This window comes from Mauremys mutica, chromosome 12 (genome assembly GCF_020497125.1).
Source record: "Mauremys mutica isolate MM-2020 ecotype Southern chromosome 12, ASM2049712v1, whole genome shotgun sequence".
In the NCBI taxonomy this organism is placed as follows: domain Eukaryota; kingdom Metazoa; phylum Chordata; order Testudines; family Geoemydidae; genus Mauremys; species Mauremys mutica.
In genome coordinates, this window is record NC_059083.1 from 73,656,681 (window position 1) to 73,679,110 (window position 22,430).

A 22,430-nucleotide genomic window follows, 5' to 3' on the forward strand; every position below is an offset into this window, starting at 1 on the left:
TTTCATTTTGAAATTATTTATTAAAAAACATCCAGTGCATTTGCTGTCTTCAAAACCAAAAGAAAGTATTTCACAAAACAGTGAGTCCATATAACTATTTACACATATGGAAAATGAGTTCACATCTTAGAGTTTTACATTCTCGGTGGTCGATTCATTAGTAGAAGAATGTTCAACGATCAGTCTTGGTTCAATCAGTGCACCCCAGCTTTCAGTTATCTGAAACAAACACATGGAGAGAAACAGATGAGATTTTCTTTTATTGTCTATATTTGTACTAAGAAGGTACATATCAGCTGCGCATCTATACAAAAATATTACTAAACAAGAACTGCTGTATAATACAAAGATCTGTATGGTGAATCCCTACTCTGCTTTTCTGCTTTCCCAATACACACAGAATTCCACTGACATCAGCAAAGATCCACACATGTAGGGAGAGTAAAATACCAGATGAATAGACAAACTTGTAAAAACTGAAATATGCTAGACATAATATTGAATTCTGTTACATTAAGAAAAAAAGTCTTCAAAACATTTTGTTCAGTGAATTGTGTATATATATCTATACACCTACATAGCTATTAAATGAGGTATAATGTTGAAGTAATGATTGCTATAATATAAATATACACCAATCACTACAAAGAAGCAATTATTTCTTTTTGTTTTCGCTCATTTTCATTGAGACGTATTGACAAATAGAAATCTCATTAAAACAGGTAAGTTCCTTAGCTGCAGTGAACAGTCACATACAACTGATACTATTTCAACTGTGCATAGGACAAAGCCAAGCAGTTTAAAGAATATTAACACACCTTCGTATCCTGAGAAACAGCATATTCTATCACTTCAGCTCCATCTGCAGACTCGTACACCAGATCAAACTTTCCTGGTTCTTTCACCACTTAAACAAGAACAAAAACATGATTTATAGTTAGTTTTTTATAAATGTAAAAGTAATCAGCAATACACATTACAACAAACACTGTTACAATCATTCACTCCCCAGTGGTTCAATGAAGCAGTTGAGCAGTAATGACCGTACACTACTCTGTGTTTATACTACACTGTAACACACTAGAGAGTATCAACTCATTAATCTAATTTGTTTGCGGTAGGGACCCATTTGTCACTATGCAATTATACAGTGCATATAACTGGTGTATATGTATCAGAGATAGGTGACCTAGTTCAACCGCTTCCAAATTACAATACAGGTATCTAGTTAAGACCACACAGTAAAATCCAATAAAAAGTCAACATTTGCCAACTCAATCACAAATCTCTCCCGATTTAAGTATAAGGAAAAACTATGTCAAACTCAGATGTGTGGCAGTTGTTGATAAATGCTGGTTGTTAAATGGCAACCGCTATACTTGCATTCAGAATTTCAATCAAGTATTTGAGGTGCACTCCTTTACTTTGTAAGGACTTAGTCCTACACCAAATAAAGTCAATGGCAAAACTATTGACTTCAAAGGATTGGGCCCTAAAATTTCTTCCATTCACAAGCACGTCTATTCCATTTATTTTCATTTAACCATTTTAATCTTTCAGATGATACAGTGCAGTTCCAATGGGACATTGTTCACTTTCTAGCTGTGAATAGTACAACTCAAAGTGAACTTTATATGCATGATGCCACACCTGACAAGTCATTCAAGTATCCACACCTGCTTGGCAATATCTACAACCAACTTCAAGACAGCAAGCAAGTGCCATGGATTTTCTCTATTTAACATACTATTTTAATCTGTGGGAAATTTTATGATGTTTGAGGTAATGCTGAAAAAATGTAATATATTGTCTTACATATGTTTACCACCGCAGCAGAAATGACTTTAGATATTTACATACTGACTTCTGGCGTTACATATACTTGCCTGCTGAAGATGAAAGAATCTCAAGCTCTAGCTGTTTGTTATCAGCATTCCAACTGATTATTTTTCCCTCCTTCAAAAAACAACAAAAATGGTCCTATGGTGAAGCACAGCAAGTTTGACAAGTGTTTCATATTACATTACAAGGATATCTTGAACACAGCCAGAGCACATATTTCTATGTGATGAAGTCTTTTGCCCAGTTCTGAAAAAATCTGTTAAAGTATTAAACAATTAACTTTAAAAAGTTGCAAATGAACTGAAATTAGTAATACCAATAACCCCAAATCTTTTTTTGCCACATTAATCCACAGTGACTGTGGCAATTAGTCAGCTATAAATCAAGTTCTTTGAAACTGCTACAAAGGTATGTTTTTAATAATTCCATGACATGTCTTGACAACTTCAAACGAATGTGCCAAGTCTTTCAATGTTCTTTTGCATCCAACAACTTGGAATTTTTCCTCACATTTTAAATTGTTTGCTCTTAAATCAGCAGTACTGTTTGCATGTGTTTTTCTATTGACAACACTTTAATATTTTGAATAGTTTCGTATTTTGTAATTATTTTTTATTTATATTGGAAATAGTCTGCATGGTAACATGAGAAGTAGGGGGAGAGAATATACAATGCACAGAATTATAAAATATCTAAGACTCCCCCAAAACCTTGTCTTACCCACTATAGTATTATACATACATTTTTTGAAAAAATACCTTGTAGTCAGATACTTCAGGAGTGTAATTTTCAGTTAATTCCAAAAGCTGTTAAAAGAAAAATATAAATCATTAAAAGACATGAAAAATTTTTATCTCCTGCTTCTGGCCCTTGCTGACCCACTTACTATCCAGCCTGGGCCCTATCATTGAGGTGAAGTGTGTAAGAGCTGTGCATTCTGCTCCTAGACCCTAATGCTTGCCCCAGCTAGTATTCCATGACTGATTGCTCCAGTGGCTTTCCATTCAGCTTGGGCTTCAAGAAGAGATCACTGTGACTCCAGTTTCCTCAGCACCAGTGATTGTTTTCTTTATTTTTGATTTTGGAAATGAAGTAGCATTATTTTTATAGCAAATTTTGCAATGATGTCACAGAAACACCATACAGAGAGAAATAGTAACTTAAGAGGATTTTCATAGTGACTTCGTTTTTGTGTGTGTGAAGCACTTCTCTCTGGGGTGGTCTTTAAGGAGTTGTTTGTATCACGACAGCTTTTCCATGGAAAAGAGAGGCGTTCTGGGAAGGTTCAAAGTCAGCTTGATTAACTGAGGCTTGACTCAGGTGGTCTGAGGGAAGGATCTATTGTACAGATTCGTCTACGAATTCCTACTGAAATTGAGGTGGAGATGGAGAGTATGACATTTCTTTGCTTATGTTGACATTCTATTAAGTTAAAACAAAATAAACTTAAATGCACTAGTTCAAAAGCTTTCTAAAATATAGAATAGATAACTGATTCCCTTCAAGTTGTGTCTTTAGAGTAAGACAATTTGAAAATATATGCACAATCAAAACTGTAGCAGGTGCTTTTATTCAAGAAAATACTTGGTTAGAGAGATTAATGAATAATTTTAGAGCTACTAGCAAATATGAGGCATACCAGAAGGCTTAGAGGGCTTTGAACCAGTCAGAGTTCCAGATTTCTTATAAAAAGATTTAGACAAAAATGTCATTCACCGATAAAGATGAAAAAGGGTTCTTTGGATACCCAGTTCTCATGCTAATGGTTGAAGGCCTAGCTTTATAATTCGTCTGGAAAGGTTGTGATGTCAATCCTACTGGGACCCATTTTTCCTCATCTAACTTACAAGCTAAGGGACCAAGGTTAACTGCATATCAGGATAAATGCAAACATACTGTCTGATACTTCTACAGCAACAGTCACTAAATAATGCAAGTTTGAACATTGCAAAATTTTTGGATGTCACAGCTAAGGTAATAAATCACAAAATGTATTATACTGGTACATCTGAAAGAGATCTGAGCGATATGACTAACACCATATATTTTAGGATTTCCTTACCTTAAAGGCAATTTTTTCCCCTATTTGTGGAGGGGCAGCTAATAGAGGTAGTACACTATAGTCCCTCTTTGGAACTTCCACTGGATTCTGTAAAATTAACATTACACTTATTGATTCAATTACTTAACAAAAGCAAATAAGCAATATTAATGCTGTATGAAAAAAACCTGAGAAAATCCATCACACAAACCAGCATCCAACCCAAAAGGTAGAGCACAAGCTATGTGTATAATATAAAACAACAGTATTTTACAAACACTTGTTCAGGATGTGAGTTAGCTGTCCTTAACCATATGAACTGTACAGTTGTATTCCTTACATTGGTCTTATTCTTATCTTTTTTGTTTTGTTTTTACAATTTATGCTCTTTGATGTGAGAGGCAGTGTTCCCTGGTGAATAGAGCACTCAGTTGGGACTCCACAAGACCTGGGTTCTATTCCCAGTTCTGGCACGGCCTGTTGGGTGACCTTGGGTAAATCACTTCTCTTCTCTGTGCTTCAATTTCCTATCTGTAAAATGGGCATAATGATATCGACCTTCTTTGTTAAGTGCTTTGAGATCTAGTGTTGAAAAGCACAATATAAGAGCTAGTGGTATTACTGTGTTTTTGTATATTCAGTTACTAACATTTTAGTAAGAAAACTATAAAATTTAAAAAAAATCTTTAAAGAAATGTGTTATAAGGACATAAATAGTCACTCACCTGGATAACAACTGAAGTGTTTTTTGCTGCTTCATTTAACTGCTGCTGCTTCTGGCTTTCACTGCTGTAGTTGAAAAAGACACTATTGCTTTCTCCTCGGCTTCGGCCCCGGCCTCGGATCATCCCACGACACCCACGGCCCCTAGGTCCTCTCCAGAAGAAGTTATCCTCTCCTCTTCCAAGTCCCCTTCCAAAACTGCTAGGGTTTACAGCTGGTCCTTGATTGCTAGTTGGCAACTGTTTATCACCATTTCTTACGAAGGATTTATTGAAGCCAACATTTGCTATGGGCTTTTTAATAACAAATGTCTCTGAATCTGAACTATCAGACTTTGAAGAGGTCTTTGCCTTGGGGGACTTTGACATAATGTTCACAATTGGTGGATTTTTAGGCAGCAAATTTCTCATTGAGTTACTGCTTTGCTCCTCCTCCTCCTCCATACTAGAGTCAGAATCTGAACTCGAGGACTGGGGTTTAGCTTTTTTACTAATTGCAGTCTTAGGGGAATTTTCATCTTTAGATTTTGCAGTAACTTTACTAGCAGCAACAGCTTTTATAGCAGAATTTGCAGCAAGTTGGGCTCTGTCTGTGTGTAGGGTTGCTGCCACAGGTTTATGTGAGGATTTATTTTGTTTCATATCCATTTCATTGTCAGATGATGTGCTGGAGGAATCACAATCTGAAATTCCCCCTCTCTTTTTGCTGGACTGTGCTGAGATGTTTTTTACTGTGCTACTTTTACTAGGACTCAGAAGAAAAATGTTGTTGGCCTTTTCTAAAATAGTCTTTCCTTTAACTGCCCTTGTCTTTCTCTGCTTAACATCCTTTCTTTCTGTCTCTTTCTCCCCCTCTGACTTTTTTTTAAGCTTTTTGGACTCATCAAGACCACTGTCATCCTTACCTCCTGTGATACCATTTCTTCCATTCACCTCTTCTTTTCTTTTTCTTTTCTTGGACTTTTTCCAAGAGTCTTGAACATTTACAGAGTCCTCTTCCTTACAAGAAAGATGTTCAGAGTTCTGTTTCTTCTTCTTCTTCTTCCTTCTGTGTCTGTCATCTTCACTTTTAGACTCCCCCTCCTCTTCCAACTTTTGCCTGTGCCTTTTTCTCTCTTTTCTTGATGAATAAGTGATACCATTACCCATCTCATCACAACTATCTGCAACTACCTCTTCCAATTTAACTCTGTGAAAAAGACAAAGAGAAACAAGTGTTCAGTATAAGTAGCAAATTAATATTCCTTTCTACATATTGAGTTTGAAATAATTATCCTTATTTCTAAAAGACAATAATCTAATCTCACAGCTATTCACTTAGCAGCTAAGGAATATTACCTTAGTAGATGAGGAGGTGCACCTATAAATCTCCCACAAATTATGCCACCAAGGACTAAACTAGCTTCCAAACAAACTAAAATCCCCATATGCTCACTTGGGGGGGGAGGGGGAGGAGGACATGTCCCTGTTGCTTGAGGTGACCACATGCCAGTGCAGGTGCCATGGAGTAGGGAGCTCAGTGTGAAGTCTGCAGGGAACATGGGCTGCACTTTCCTCCAGTACCTAAGAAGCCTTGTCTTGCACCCCAGATTTCCTCTAGCCACACTTGTCAAACTTTAGGTGTTTGATCTGAGGCACAGTCTGTAATAGGAAGAGAGCTCTGAGACATATGCCCTTGTATCAAAGGCCTGCTATAAGGCAAAACCTGCTCACAAAATCTGGCAAAAACAGGGCTGATATTGCAGAAATACACATTCCTAAGAAGTGCTAGTCACAAAGTACTCACACAAACACATCTGGATATCAAGTGGTACCAGAACGTCCCAATATCAAGAACGCTACAAAAACATTCCCCAAGGATAACAGGAACACACTGAGCCCCTCCCTAAAAGATAAGGTCAGGAAGACAGTACGTAATAAAAATGTTTTGATCAAACCAATGTGTACAAGGTGATGTGTGATAACTAGCCACGTCAGGAGGCAGTAACTAACTATGTCAAATGGGCAGTACTAACTTGTTTGTATCAGAATATAAAAATGTATCTCAGAGGGAGTTCACTGAGCTCATCCATTGTTACAGGCATACATGTATTAGTGGTCCAGTAGAGTCTCCAGAATACTAGTGCCGTGCTTTGTCAACAATAAACCTGGCTGGGTGCCTTCGTCCCTTAACGAATCTTGTGGTCATTGGGCGGTTTGCGCAAGGTTTGTCATGCCAGCGGTCTGCACAGGGCTGGGGCGGCACACAGAGAGAACACACACACACAGCCAAACATCTGTCAACATCTAACCACACCGGCTTTGTGGGACACTACAGGCCTTCCTCTAAAATCTCAAGATTCTACGGGTATGTCCAGGCAACAATAAAGATACTTTTCAAAAGAGAATTGAACCTAGGCTACAGTATGATCGGCTGATGTGATTTTAGAAGTATTAAAAGGTGTCTGCACAAGGGGAAGAGGGTGTTCCAAATCCTGTTCGCTATTTTCAGAAACAGGTTTTCCCATCCACTAGGCAAGGGCAGAGCAGGCCAGCCATGAAAGTAGGGTTGCCAACCCTCCAGGATTGGCCTGGAATCTCTGGGAATTAAAGATTAATCTTTAATTAAAGATTATGTCAGGTGATGAAATCTCCAGAAATACATCCAGCCAAAATTGGCTACATGAAAGCAACGCTGCAGAGAACGGAGAAGGTGCAGCGAGAGATGGCTCCTGGTTGGGCTCGCAGCAACGCAGAGATTTGAGCCTCCAGCCACCTGGGGAGCAGCCGAGTTTCCTCACCATTAAAAAAGCCCCCGCTCCCATGGCTCCATTTTTTAATCCCAGACTAAAGCACCAGCTTGGGCCAAGGGAGCCTGGGCAGAAACATCAGGGGCGTCAATCTCCCACGGGGGCAACTGAACCGTGGCCAGAGGTGCCCCCCCCCCCAAGATTCGCTGCCGCCCCCCCTCGTGCCCGAGGGAGTCTCGCGCTTCCCTCCCCCGCCCCGCTACCTCACGGAGTCTCGCGCGCCCCACTCCTCGCTACCTCACGGAGTCTCGCGCGCTTCCCCCCCCCCCGCTACCTCAGGGAGTCTCGCGCGCTCCGCCCCCCCGCCACCTCAGGGAGTCTCGCGCTCCCCCCTCTCCCCCACCTGAGGGAGTCGTTGTCCCGCACCAGCCGCGCGCTCTCGGTCGGGGGCAGCAGCGCCCCCTCCAGGAAGAGGCTGAGCTGAGCCCGGCGGCTGAAGCCGAACTTTTCCCGGATTAGGCTGATGAGGTCGGTGACCAGGCGCACTTGGGTGGGCTCCAGCAGCAGCCAGCACAGCGAACAGCCCGGGCTCCCCGGTGGCGGGTAGTCGAAGAGCAGCCGGAGCCGCACGGGGCCCCCTCCGCCGGCCGCCGCCATCTTGGACAAGGAGGCCGGAGCGGGGAGGGAGGCTATGGTGCCCCACGCGGCACAAGAAAGGCATCACTCAGCAGCTTCGCCTTGCGCACGCCACCTGCCGGCGGCAGCGGCGAACTACAGCCAGAGAACAGAGCCTGCTGCAGCAGGGAATGACTGGATTGTCAATCACTCTATCACAATCGTGTTCCTATTGATCACCAGGCATCATTGTGAGTTTTATCTACCTTGGGTTTATTTTTGACGACTGTAAAGCTCAGAGCAGAATCAGGGCCCATATTTCCTTTATTGTTCCCTATTTCCTCTTTTTCATAGGGACATTCATGAGAACTGAGGAGCGATCTGATGAAGAACTCTGTGTGGCTCGAAAGCTTCTCCTCTCCTCAATAGGGTGGCCAGATGTCCCGATTTTATAGGGACAGTCCTGATTTTTGGGTCTTTTTCTTACATAGGCTCCTGTTACCCCTCACCCCTGTCCTGATTTTTCACATTTGCTGTCTGGCCACCCTACTCCTCAACAGTAGTTGGTCCAATAAAATATATTACCTCACCCACCTTGGCACAGAGGAGTGTCTGTTTTAGACCCTGATCCTGCAGCTGGCTATGCATGGGCATTAGAATACGGCTGGTTGGAGCCAGATTCAGGATCAAAACTTTAATTATCATTTAAACTCTCTGCCCCCCCCCCATCCCTCCAACACACTCCATGTAATGTTAATCATGTAAAACAATTCTGCTCTTACGTTCTTAGGAGAAAAACTGATATTAACATCTTAAATCCATGATATTGAGGTCAGATTTACAGGGTAGAGCCCTATACATATGTGGAGTCTCATTAACTTCAGTGGGATTACTCACATGAGAAAAAATTATTCTTGTACATAAATGTTTTTGGTTTGGGTCTGCAAGATAGGAGCAAGGAGTTCTTATAGAAAGCGTAAAACCTGAATATCATGAAATGAGAATCTCAGATGTGTGGGCATTAAAAGAGAGAGAAGGAAGGAGAAATATTTTCTTAGGATTATGTCTCTAGGAAGAATAAATTTGGAAAACCTAAATCACTAGAGAAGTTGTGGAAACAATGATTGTAAATCCTTTTAGCACACACAAATCACTTGCTGATTTTATACACAATTCCTTTCCTTATCTCACAGGCTAGATTTAGCATCCAACATCAGAAAAGCCAGTAGTTCTCATGTAGACAAGCCCAATAAATTCTGTAGCATAACATAGGGAAATCAGCCGGTTTGGGAAGCCAGCTAAATCTAGCCGCACAGATAGAACCAAATGTACTGGCATCTTGACTGCAGCACAGATATCTGTTGCATTTACCATGCAGGGGAGGAGAGAGGGCGCCCTGGGGTAGTAACCAGCTCCCTTTATGACCAGAGAGCCAGCACTTCGCTTTTCACTACGCAGCTGACTAGAGACCCAAGTCATATGATTTTCAGTCAGGAAACTCTCCAGTTGCTGCAGAGATGGAGCTGCTGCTTAGACAACATGTTATCCCGCTGCTTTTCCTGCTGACTTTGGGTTCAGGTATGTTTGGTAGGGGGCTGAGTGTATGAGAGATGCATGTTTAACTAGATCCATGAGGAGTTATTGAAGCTAGGGGTGATGGACATTACTCACAAGCACCTTTCTCCTAAATTGACTGTTTTATGGCTTGTTGAACTTTCAGGCATTTATTGTTAGGTGAACACTAAGGAATGAGTGATGCCTCCTTTTACCCTGCATACCCACTCCCCAGATATTTTTTGTGCTAGGCCCTGGCAGAAGCATCTAAATCCAGATGTGCTGAGAGTTTTGTGCAGAGCTTTCAAAGACTGATCCTTTTTAAGGGAGTCTGTTCCAGGCTCACACTGTTTTAAGCTTTGCCTATCCTGTGACATTAATGATGTAATCCCTTCCTTGGGACACTCTGGCTGTTCCCTTGTCTTTCACAGTGCAAAAAGTTTCCAAGTGTGTTCAGCGTCAGGCCCTAAGAATATATGTAACCTAACCACATATAAGTAGCCTCACTGAAATCAATGATAAGTATTTGCATGATGAGTCAGAGATCTCATCCAATGTCCTAGAACGTACATGTATATCTGCTGCGGGAGTACTCTGCACCCCTCCCATCTGTAGGAGTAGCTCTTTCTTTTTACTCCCAGAAAAGTAGCCTTGCATTACTGAAGTGATAGACAGGCAGTCTCTTCTTTATGTGGTATGCATAAGAACTGCTCTCTGAGGCCCTGATCCTTCAATAAGGAACACGTGGATGGCCCTTTGCCCCCACACGGAGCCCCATTGACTTTAATAGAGCTCTGCATGGTTCAGTCTGCACAATCTCAGGACTGAAGGTTTGGGGATCAAGTTTGAAAATCTGGTGTGTCCAAAAAAATGTTGGTTGAGGGTGGTGCTTTAATTTGAACGTGGTGTGCCTCTTTTTTAATTTAGAGCTCTGTGCTGTGCACCCTTAAGCTATAGTGTCAGTCTTTATTATGTGGCTGACTTTTTTCCTGGAGAAAAAGGTCCACTTCCCCTACCTGAAAGCAAGAATCTAATGTGGGGTGGGTTAAAGATGCCAGCTGGTTACACAGAACAGGATTTAGATGGAATCTAACACTCTAAACTCTGCTGCTTCTCACCCTCTCCACCATCACTGGTCTCCCAAGACAAGTGAAGATAAGTCTCTGTTGTGTAACTTTTCTCAGATAAAACCTTAAGTTGATGACTAAGAATAATGTAACTGAGATGTTTTGGAGCTTACTGTCAGGGCTATTGATAAGATATAACTGGAGAGACATTGTTTGTCTTATGTGGATAATTGTCTATACACATGATCTGTTAGCCTAGGTTTTAGATGAGGGGTCATACAATTGATGACCTTGCTGGATCTCTAGGGTTCTTGAAATAACTAAATAAATTGAAAACACAAAAAGGAAAAATAGTTAACAAGCTGAAAAAAACAATATTCCTTATTCAAATTCCACCTCTCTGATTTACTGCAAACTATTGTATTATGCAACATTTAGGGGGTTATAGACAGGATAAGGACTTGTAAAAATTAGGCTGTCTCTCTCCACTTCAGCTGTTAAATGGCTTTCAAGCCCAGCTTCAGGATTTTTCCTGAAGTTAGAAAAATAACTTCAAGACTGACCATTGTAAGCAACTGCCCAGTTAACTCCTAATAACTGATTTAAAGTTAGATGCACACTTCTGCTGGGAAATTTATGTGGTTTAATTGCAAGCATTTTAGTTTACTTGAGGCTGACTTTCCTTCCTACCACAAGATTCTTGCGGCCTGGCCTTTCGGCTTCCACCTTCAGCTTCTATGATCCAAGCTCTTTGGTACTGGGTAATGGAGTATTCCCTGGAGTGAAGCTGCCTGAAAATTAAGGCCCCTATCCTGCAATTGGACCTGGATCCTATGCAGACCCTTGCACCCACTTCAATGGGGCTCCCCATAGGCACATGGTCTGCTGTCCTGGATCCAGTTGTAGTATCAGGGCCATAGGTCTTTAGAGCTTGATACCAAACTCTCTCCTGGAGGTCATTGCTTGATTGGGCAGCAAAGACTTTTTCTTGAGTATAAGGCAAACGCATTGTTGCACTTCAAAGCAGATAGAATTTTTAGGTAATGTTATTAGTCCCAAATAGCTTGTCAACTAATGACAGACTAAGGCAGAGGACTGGTTGAGGGTGCTATCCTTATTTTTGAAACCATGACACGATGTGAACTGATGAGCTGAAGTCCAATTTGGCAGTAAGAATGAATGTGGATTCTTGATGCTACAAAGTACCAAGAAAAATATCAAAGAGTCACATCAGATCTAAAGAGAACACGGCTAAACCAATTCTGTTTATAATGGGTAACCCTTCCTCTACTTGCAGTGATTTCAAAATATTCTGATAACGCTGCTAGCAAATTGTAGGCTTGTTCAAGGCCATTAATGCTGCTGCTCCTCAAATCCAAGTGAAAGTGCCCCTTCAGAATAAGCAAGCACTTTAATGTGCTTTTGCAGAGATGTGGAGCAGTTCTTAACCCACATTTCTAACAAAATAGATGGAATCATTCCAGTACTATGCTCTAGGTCATCTTTACTGACCAACCTGCTTCTCAGTTACTGGACATTCCACATTGTTCTAGTGACTATCTTGTGATAAAGAAGACTAGCGAGAGGATTAAGCTTTAAAGGTCTGCTCCCTACAATGCATCTGCATCATACACCATAGTAGATTACGCCATTGAAATTATTATCAATCTTCAGCTGCCTTCACTGGGCTTTGGATCAGGCCCTAATGATGACTTTTCTTAGGGCCCTAAATGTAACAATATTTGGATACTATAATATCATGATTTGATCTTGCCTGCAAGATTGGGACCAAACTGTTATACCCTGGGGCTGAAATCTTGGCCCCATCACAGTCAGTGGAAGACTTGACATTGTCTTCAAGGCACCAGTATTTCAGCCCAGCTCTTTGCAAGTACTTAAAGGCATGTCTGGTCTAGAAAATTTATTCCAGCATTTGGACAGCTGCACTGGTGGTAATGATAATGGAAGGCCCCAATCCTGCTAACACGTAAGTACAAGCATAACCTCATTCCTGTGGGTAGACCTGATGAAATCAAAGTTATGCAAGTGCTTAAATATTTGCAGGATTTGGGTGGAAGTTGAGTGTAGTCAGGGTTCAGGTGTTTTGTTCAGTAGTAAATATTTTTGAATGAGAGTGTTTGTAATTACCACACCCAAAATTAAAACTCATGGGTCTCAGCCAAGTCTCTGTTGGTCAAATGTTTCAAGGCCAAATGTTTCATACTCTAATTTAGGTTTGACAAGCTGGTCAATTGACAAATAATGTTTGACAAATAATGTCAACTGACCAGCTATTATTTGATCACCGTCAGTTATCCTAACAAGAATGCTCTGACCTACCTTTTTGATTGCTTCATGATACCATTCTTTCATTTTTTAGAACTTCATTTAATTGTGTTTCATATTTTTCTGAGTTAAAATAACTCAGTTAAGAACTTACTTTTTGTAGTTAGATAGATACTTATGCCTAAGGACTAGCCTACTGCAGACCGTAAAGTCTTTCTCTTTGTTGTTACTGTTTTAATAAATTAGTTCTGCAAAATATTTGACAATTTTGATATGATTTGACAATGCTAGACCTGTCGTTGACCAATTATTTTTGGACTGGTCAAATGCCCACTCTACTCGACTGAATCGGATACCCCTTTTCTTTAGGTGCAGTTATAAAGCAATCAAAAGAACAGAAAGAAGCATGGGGGTATGTAACAGTCAGAAGCAATGCATCCATGTTCTGGTGGCTGTACTATGCAAACAACTCTGCCAAAAATTTCACGGAATTACCTCTCGTTATGTGGCTTCAGGTAAGATATAGTGAAAGACATTTTTAAAGGAATCTTGATTTCTGCACCATTCAGCATACTGATCTTCCATGATATTCTAGCTACACAGAAATAAGATTCAGAGCTATGACTTATTCTCTGAGTCCTGTCTGAACTAGGTTTCCAGGTTAGATAAGAATACTGAAAATGTTAAAAATCAATTATATAAATTAATGGGACACCTCACCTGGAATATGTGTTTAGTTCTGATCACCCTATATCAAGAAGCATATAGCAGAAACCAAGAGAGTTCATTATTCTTTGGATTGTGATTGTACTTAGTGGCCTCAACCCCTTTGTGCTAGGCACCCTGCAAACACATCACTAAAGGGCAGACACACACACAAATCCTAGACAGTATATTACAGGAGGCAGTGTTGAATATAATCTATCAGTTGACGCAGGCTTTCACGTTCTGGATTAATTCTGCAATGTGTAGTGCACCTGCTGTGCACCTGGGGAAAACTGACTATTATACGTGCACCAGCTCAGTAGCTGACTCTTCCATAACCTACTGCACTGAAGTGTGCTCAGCTCTGGATGGGAAGAAAAGCTTCAGAATGGTATCTGCCTAGCATAAAAATAATCAAATGCTTTCACAAATTAGTGATTGACTCTTTTAAATTCCTCTCTCCACAAGCAGGGCGTATATATAATGAAGGAAGACGGGGGCTCCTTTTGCATTTTTGCATGCAGCACACAAACTAGTCCTGTGTAACTTCAGTGATCTAACTCTATTGCTTTGTCTTGATTCTAATTAGCTATCTTGTTTTTCCCCCATAGGGAGGTCCAGGAGCTTCAGGCTGTGGATTTGGGAACTTTGAAGAAATTGGTCCCTTGGATGCAGAACTGAAACCAAGAAATACAACCTGGGTATACTAGAAAGTTTAAGATTGATAATCTTAGCTTTTGCTCATTGATTTATAGATGAGATCCTTGCTTTCTTAGTCAGGTGACTGACCAGGACAAAAATGCCCCAAGCGGTACGCTGTCCATCTTAAATTCAACACTTTTTAAGACAAGAATTTTTCTGTAGTTCTATTTTTGATCCACCAAAAACACTTGAAGTGGTATCGAACCATCCTTCTCCACATGTTTGCAATCACTTGCTAATCTTTGAAAACTTTATCCCTAAAATACTGTAGTTGGGGAAACAGCTGCTAAGAGCTTAAGCATAGGTTTACCCATTTGATTTGGTGGAGGAAACACGGTTTGGTGAACTTGACTGTAATACACATCTGGGACTGGGAAAAGGGGAAATCTGCATGTATTAGTAATTGAATGGAGACTTCATACAAATCTCCTTTCTCCTGGTTGTATAGCTGCAGGCAGCCAGTGTACTGTTTGTTGATAATCCCGTCGGCACTGGATTCAGTTACACAAATGATAGTAATGCGTTTGCAAAAGATCTCTCCACTGTATCTTCCGATATGCTGGTTCTTCTTAAAGAATTCTTCAGGTTGATGAAAGACTTCCAGGTAAGGAACTCTAATTTTGTTTAATAGCACTAAATAAATGTGTGGTTCTAATCAAGCATCAGAGAGGATTAGTAAACAGCTAGAAGAAGGAAGATAACAGCCTCTCCAGAAGATAGCATATGCCACTAGCTACTGCACATAGGAACGGCCATATTGGCTCGTACCAATGATCTATCTAGCCCAGTATCCTGTCTCAGGGCTGCCCAGAGGATTGAGGGGGCCTGGGGCAAAGTGGGGGAGCTGTGGCGCTTGTATTCACCCGGCAGCGGTCCAGGTCTTCGGCAGTGGGGGGCTCCGCGTCTTTGGCAGCACTGAAGGGCCCCCCCGCCACAGAAATGCCAGCCGAAGACCCGGACCGCTGCCAGGCCAGGGCTCGCTTGGTCCCTGCGGGGCCCCGGGGTCTGGGTCAAATTGCCCCACTTGCCCCTCTCTCTGGGTGGCCCTGTCCTGTCTTCCAATAGTGGCCAATGCCAGGTGCTTCAGAGTGAATGAAAAGAACAGGGCAATCATTGAATGATCCGTCCCCTGTCGTCCACTCCCAGCTTCTGGCAGTCAGAGGCTAGGGACATCCAGAGCAGCGGTTGTATCCCTAACCATCTTGGTTAATCACGATTGATGGGACCTATCCTCCATGAACTTACCTAAATTCTTTTATTAACCCAGTTATAGTTTTGGCCTTCACAACATCCCCTGGCAATGAATTCCATGGGCTGACTGTGCGTTGGGTGAAGAAGTACTTCCGATTGTTTGTTTTAAACCTGCAGGCACAACTCATGTCCTTTTTTTCTCCCCAATTTAAAGGTGACATTGAATGTCTAATTGACATCTATTACAGCTGCATTTATTTGTGCTGCTGTCTTTGGCCCCAATCCTCCATTCAGGCTGGTGGATTCTTGTCCCTGTGGTGAGCCCCACTGAAGACAATGAAGCTCTGTGCATACAGCATTGTAGGATCGTAGCCTCTTTAGGTGCAACTCAGAATGAACAAACAAAATATCTAGTGTTTGAGGGATGAACAGGTGCAGTTTGGGTTTTGTGCAGGTGGCAGAGGTTGGGCAAAACGTATATTACTCTGAGAGCCTAATAGCCTTATGGTATGGTTTCCTTCTCCAGACTATTCCATTCTACATCTTCTCAGAATCTTATGGAGGAAAAATGGCAGCTGGAATCGCTTTAGAGTTGCATAAGGTAAAGCAGATCCTTCCCTACGGGAGTGAATAACAGCTTCTTCCTTGGCAGCATGTGTATTTCTCACATCTTGAAGAAGGGTCTAAATGTGTATTTGATTTTTTGTTTTGTTTTTGAGTAGAAGCTTTTTCATTTTTAGAGTGTAAATGTTCTTCACTGTAGACGAGAAAGATCTTAGTCAAGCTAAGAAGTGGATAACTAGGAAATGATTACATTGTGCCCCAAGTCTCAGGGGTTAAATGGAGCACAGGCAGCCTTGTTGGGGTTGATTTTCAAAGGCACACAGGGCAGTTAGGTGCTCGACTCTCATTGGAAGTCAGTAGGAGTTGGGCACCCAATTTCCACTTGTGCCTTTTGAAAATCTGCCCCATATATTCTTTAGCCCAGAGTCAGTTGCTTGATGTGGTGTACTCAGGGCTTTGTTGAATCATCCATATGCCTCTGACAAGTGACCAGGCTCTTGAGGGCTCAAGATCACTGAAAGAAGCAGCTTATTCTCAAAGGCTCAAACTGAATTAGAAATTTCATAAAACTTTGAGCTTCCATAACTGACTTTTATAGATACAGTGTACGAGTAAACTGTGTACTCCCTATCTTCCTCCTGCTGGTGCTGTTGTCTTATCCTATGATAATCATATCAGGCCATGAAGTTCAAGAATGAATTCAGCGATTCTTACCGAGCCTCCTCTTACGAAGACAAGTGCCAATGATGAATTTATAGTCATTTGGGACATAAATGGACTCTCATCAGATCTCATTTGTCATTGTGTCTTGATGCTAGTTAAAATGAAAGGGTTGTTTCCTGTAACACAAAGGCACTTCTGCTTATCTTGCATTGTGAAGCCTGTTTCTACCATTTGCTGGTTAAGGAGAACTAGGAAGAAGATCCTTGTTTACCTAAATGTGTGTGAAAAGCTCTCTTTACATTATTTTTAAAGGCTATTCACGATGGGAGCATACAGTGCAATTTTGCTGGGGCTGCTCTCGGAGATTCATGGATTTCTCCTGTAGGTACGTTTATAGGATTTTTGTGAACTTCTCCCTCTCCCCAAAAAGCCCACCTCTGTCTAGAATGCTGTCTGTGCCTACTTTAAATGGAGCAGATCTCCAGTGACTGCAGGAAACCTAATCTGGGTAAATGTACATTGATGTTCCAAGGAGCTGTAATTAAACCAGCCCCACTTTAGAGGGGTCAAAAATCAAAATGGCCTTAGGACAAAGCTAGTAACAAACTCATGTTCCTTTAGATGGGTGGCAGGGGAGTGTCCCTAAAAGTCACTAAGGCTTAGCTACGGAAAGATTCACAAGGCTGCAACTGATTTGGCGTGCTCCTTATGTAATCCAAGCACATTTAAAAAATGGCAGGTAGGTAAATGCCTGTTTTACCACTAGCCTCTACAGTAGGTAGGGGGCTTTACATCGGGAGGTCTAAGTGTTCCTAAATTTCCACCATATCAGGCTTTTAAAGTACTGTTTGCATTTTACCACCAATCTCTAAGTTTACTGCTAACATTAGAAGCCACCAGCCACAGTAGTGTGATAGTTAACAAAGCTGAGATGACTGTTTGCTTGGAGAGAAAATGGCAGAGGTGAAAGCATTTCTTAGGGTCCTGATCCTGCAGTGAGAGCTACATGGGGAGACCCCATTGGCGGATCTGGACTTAGATGTGGGAAGTTAGTAGTGGGAAACTATAGGTTTACCTTAAACAATCTTCCCTACCTGTGCTACAAATAACAACCCTGTCTACATGTTCCCATGCACTAGCACAGTGCTACAATGTTTCAGTTGCAAATGCTGCAGGAGAAATGTCTATTGGTTGCTTTAAACAGTTCCATTGGTTAACTTGCGGGGAGCTAATGTCATGGTGGTGGGTTTAGACTTTGTAAACAGCTTCAATGCCTAAATTTTGTACTAAATTTGATCTGACAATGCCTCTTTATTGAGTAATTCATCTTTGCCTCTCTATGCTGCTGTCACTATTATCTCTGCTATATTAGAGGGAAATTTGTGTCTGAGAAATTATTAGATGCTTGAAACCTATTTTGTTTCTCTAGATTCTGTGCTTTCCTGGGGGCCATACCTTTACAGCACTGTAAGTATCTACTCCATCTCTGCTATTTGCAATAATTGTTCTGGTTTTTAAGGCTTCATTCAAGACCTTGTATTATACAATTTAACTCCAAGAGGGGACTTCCATTTCTAGGCTAGCTTTCAACCAGTATACTGGTAATTATACTGGTAATTAACAGGGCATGACATTGACTTATGGTCTCAAATCAAATTCCTTCCATGAGTAATTGGTTGTTCTCTCCCTGTTTGCATTCCAGTCTCTCCTTGATGACCAAGGTCTAGTGGAGGTGACTGCTGCTGCCAAAAAGGTCATGAATGCAGTGAATAAAGGGCAATACACACTGGCCACTGAGCTCTGGAGTCAAACCGAAGAAGTAATTGAACAGGTATGAAAATGCTGTCTGGCATCAAGATTTGTAAGTAACCTATGCTCATGGCGTATGGAAATGAACAAATTCAGGTAACGTTCTGCTATTAACGTACAGAAGGGGCAGTTTCTCCATTACCCCGCTCCTTGTGCAGTTGTTCACTCCAGTGCACTCAGTGTGCTACCACGCTGATTTGAAAGCATTTGATACTGTCTTTGCATTGGTGTAAATGACTACACAAGGTGGTAGGCAATGGAGAATGAGGCCCAGATGTGTGCAAAGCAGTACAGCAGCAAGGTTTTGAAGGACATTAAAGCAGATTTAAAGTAAAGCACATGACTAAGCCCATTGACTTCAGTGGTACTACTCAATCTTAACTTTTAAAGCATGCTTTGCTTGGTTGGGCCAAAGTATGTGTTTTACAGCGACAAATGCTACATAAGTGAACCATATGTGACTTTAAAAAAAAGTCACATAATGCTGTACTAAAGCTGAAAGATTATGCTAAAAACTGCTTCTCATTTTTGGCTGTTTTGCAGCTGCTAGTGTTCTGTGCATGGCTGGTTTCACTTCCTCGTTTCATGCTTTAGCATGATACTTTGGCTATCTTTTTGCCTTTCTCCCTAAGCCTGTGTAACCATTCCTCCCAGCTGCAATGTGTATGTAACAGGGATGGCACAGCTGCTCCACTTTGGTTGTTGCTATGGAATGATTTCTAACTTCTACATCAGAACTTCTAAATATTTAAATTTAATTATGGAAAATGTGTAGTGTCTTGTTTTTAATTCTGAGTAACACATGGAAACACATCTCTTCTCTGGTCCAGTTCCAGTCTATAGGCTGTATTAGGGATGTGGTGAATCCACAATTCTTGGATTCATCTAGATATGATGAATTGGCTGCATCAGTTGTTCCAGAATATGGATGCCAGATATTGATTGACACTAACATAAGGGAGCATGTGGGATGGCTGAGGCTGGTGTGATAGGAGGAAACTGAGCAATGGGAAGCCTCACATTGGGAAGGTCTAGCCGAAGGGAGCATCTGGGAGATCTGTGGCACTGAGGCTATGGCTGCAGCTGGTGGAAAGTCTCTGGAGCCATGGATGGGGTGGTGGGATTCCAGGAGATTCCCACCTCTTCAAAGCTAGGAAGCAAAATCAGTAGAAATGCCTATGCTCTCCCTCACTCTCTCTCTCACACAGTTGCGTGTGAACTTTGGGGACTGGAAAAAGCCCTTTCCCAAAACCCATCATCAAAAAGGAGGGAGCAAGGGACCAAAGGCCCTTCCAAAAAGGCCTTTCTCAAAATAGGGCCAGAACAGGGAACAGAATAGGGCCCCATTTAAGTAGGGAACATTGATCCCTCTCCGCTCTGCGGGTAGAGTACAACCCTCATGTGTCGGAGAGATGTTTCTCTTATAGCTATTGAAATAAAACGTTGAGTCTGATATCCTCTTCTCTCACTCTTTCAGAACACGGACAACGTGAATTTCTATAACATCCTAGCCAAGAAGTCCCCAGATCTCAAAGCCTTGAAACATGAAAATATCCATCTTAGTAAGTTGAGGGGAGTATGTTTAAGAAATTAAGCTTCCAAGGGCCTGATTTGCAGAGGTGCTGAGCACCCAGACATGTGGTTGTAGACAGTAGGAACTGTCTGTGGCTACCACATCTTGCAAAGAAGCCTCCAGTGTTCTCAAGCTCCTGAACCTACTGGTCTCCGTACAGGGAGAGCTTGAAGAATACTCTTGAGGGATATACCACAGCTCTTCTGTGGCATATGCGTCCACCTAGATATACCCTGTGCACTCTGGATATTAGTCACGGGCAGTAGTAAATTCATTACTGTAGAACTTCAGAACCTATGAACTAACTATGTCCTCCAAACACTTGCATGGGATGATCTGGTTGCAGCTCAAAACCAACTCATCTGGTGATGAGAAGAATTTATGTTCAGGCTTACTAGCTAAAGCAGAAACTTAGCCCCAGAAATGTACTGTTGGGAACAAGATGCACTGGCAGAAAAAGGAACAAGATAATGACTCTGTTCCTCTTTTATCTTCTGACCATGCTATAGGCTGATTCTATCTTCTACTGTAGACCTCTTAAAAATCAGCAAGTCTCTTCCTCTGTGTACAGTTGCGGTTTCAGTAGCAAAGAGTTTCTTAGATCTGAACTGAATGAGCCTCGATAAGACTTGTTTTTGCCTTGTGGTGTTTGTTTATCAGACACCATCTTCATGCATATCCAACACCCTGTGCTGCAGAATAAACTCTTTTCTTTCCTTTCAGTTAAACTTTACCAGCGCCATGTCGAACGTCTGCATAAGGACAGCTTAAGTGACCTGATGAATGGACACATCCGAAAGAAGCTGAGAATCATTCCTGACTCTGTCACATGGGGAGGTACCTTCCTACCCTCTGACATGGGTCTAATGGGCAGCTTGTCACTTACACGGTTTTGTAGTCTGTTCAAAGCAGTCTTGATACCGTACCACATAAAGTCTCCCTGACTTGCTTGTTAAAATTCTCATCCTGCTTGGGCCCAACTGTAGGACAGTCTCCTAAAAAGGACCCACAACAGGGAACTGGGCAGGCCTATGGGCATAGGCATGATTCTGGTCCTTGTGTCTTCCCCTCTAGCCTGCCAGGGTCTAACGAGGTGCACACCCTGGAAGGGAGAGTATGCCTAATGCCTGAGCAGCTGAAACCTATCCATGCACCTCAGTCTACCAAAAGGAAAGCCGGTGCTGTGAGAGGTCAGGGAAAGGAGGGTGTAAATCAAACCAGAAGGAAACATTAGAGAGCAATGCTGACTACCTGCCAACACCCCTCCAGATTTGTAATGGGAGATGGAAACTGACAAATCCGCATGTGTAGTAATGTTAGAAACATGTGCTGTGCTGCTTTGATATCCCCTGTATATATGTGGAATTTGGCCATTCTCCATTTCTCTCCAGTCACTCAGACTGATCATTGTGGTCTGGATTGTACCGTTCCAGTGCTTGCTTTTCTGCAGCAACGAATTGCATTTCACAACTCTTGGCAAGCCCTGCTGCTGATGCTTCCATTTAAAGATGACGCACTTAGTCAATTGCACTGTCTTTCATGTTTGAATCCGTATGAATAGGTCAGTCAGAAGAAGTCTTCTTACACATGGCCGAAGACTTCATGAAGCCTGTCATTCATATTGTGGATGCGCTGCTGGCAGCCAATGTCAACGTTACTGTCTATAACGGACAGCTGGATCTCATTGTGGACACCATGGGTAAGGATTCATTCTTCTCTCTGAAGAGAAAGATGTACACTGGTCATTAACATATTAAAATCCCCCCATCTATAGTACTTACATAGTCCCCACTACTATAATACCTATGCATCTCGCAGTCTTTAATGTATTTAGCCTCACAACACCCCTATGAGGAAGGGCAGTGCCATTTTCCCTGTTTTATAAATGGGGACCTAAAGCCTAAAAGGACTAAGTGACTGGCCCAGGGTCACTCAGGAAGTCTGTGGCAGAGCAGGGAAGTGAACTCAGGTCTCCCAGGGCCTAGGCTAGTGCTCTAACCAATGGACTATCCTTCCTCTACATTAAGGTACATTTGTATATCTTACAAATCACACTGTGTCACCCTTTCAGGAACACAGGCAATAGACACATAGATCTTATTCACTTTATAGTTTTCTTGGAGAGGGTTTAAGCTGGGTTTGTTCCCAGAAGAGACCAGGAATTCAGTTCCCAAAATCCACAGATTCCTTCCCCACCCCCCCAACACACACACACTCCGTGGTGCAGTGATGGGACGGCAGCTCTATGTAGGGGTTAGTGCCTCCAACTGCTCCCTGGTGCTCTTCCTCCATGCTGTCCCTTAGTACTCTTGGCAGAGCACCCTGACTGCTGCTGGGAGAAGCAACATGGCCCATATACTCCAGACA

The 22,430-nt window shown here is 41.9% G+C and overlaps 2 protein-coding genes across 4 annotated transcripts in view; one reads left to right on the forward strand and one right to left on the reverse strand.

The window, feature by feature from the left end:
- On the reverse strand, positions 1–8,023 carry COIL (coilin). Of its 2 annotated transcripts, none has more exons than XM_044982483.1 (7): positions 7,738–8,023; positions 4,609–5,794; positions 3,905–3,991; positions 2,601–2,648; positions 1,887–1,956; positions 819–907; positions 1–219 (listed from the first exon to the last, which is right to left on the reverse strand). In XM_044982483.1, exons 1-7 carry the CDS (start codon positions 7,989–7,991, stop codon positions 127–129), a joined length of 1,827 nt encoding a protein of 608 aa, XP_044838418.1. In that variant the 5' UTR covers positions 7,992–8,023; the 3' UTR covers positions 1–126. The 2 variants fall into 2 exon arrangements, with proteins under 2 accessions (XP_044838418.1, XP_044838419.1); XM_044982484.1 differs by lacking the exon at positions 7,738–8,023 and adding an exon at positions 7,386–7,531.
- SCPEP1 (serine carboxypeptidase 1) overlaps positions 7,774–22,430 on the forward strand; it is a 21,851-nt gene continuing 7,194 nt past the window's right edge. The window contains exons 1-11 of one of the 2 annotated variants that reach the window (XM_044982485.1): positions 7,774–8,200; positions 13,226–13,371; positions 14,173–14,262; positions 14,712–14,867; positions 15,981–16,055; positions 16,994–17,066; positions 18,111–18,148; positions 18,384–18,512; positions 19,968–20,052; positions 20,787–20,900; positions 21,625–21,762. In XM_044982485.1, the coding sequence (XP_044838420.1) occupies positions 8,026–8,200; positions 13,226–13,371; positions 14,173–14,262; positions 14,712–14,867; positions 15,981–16,055; positions 16,994–17,066; positions 18,111–18,148; positions 18,384–18,512; positions 19,968–20,052; positions 20,787–20,900; positions 21,625–21,762 (1,219 nt within the window). In that variant the 5' untranslated portion in view covers positions 7,774–8,025. Of the gene's footprint in view, positions 8,201–9,374; positions 9,528–13,225; positions 13,372–14,172; positions 14,263–14,711; positions 14,868–15,980; positions 16,056–16,993; positions 17,067–18,110; positions 18,149–18,383; positions 18,513–19,967; positions 20,053–20,786; positions 20,901–21,624; positions 21,763–22,430 lie in introns of those variants that run through there. The other variant, XM_044982486.1, reaches the window with a different exon arrangement.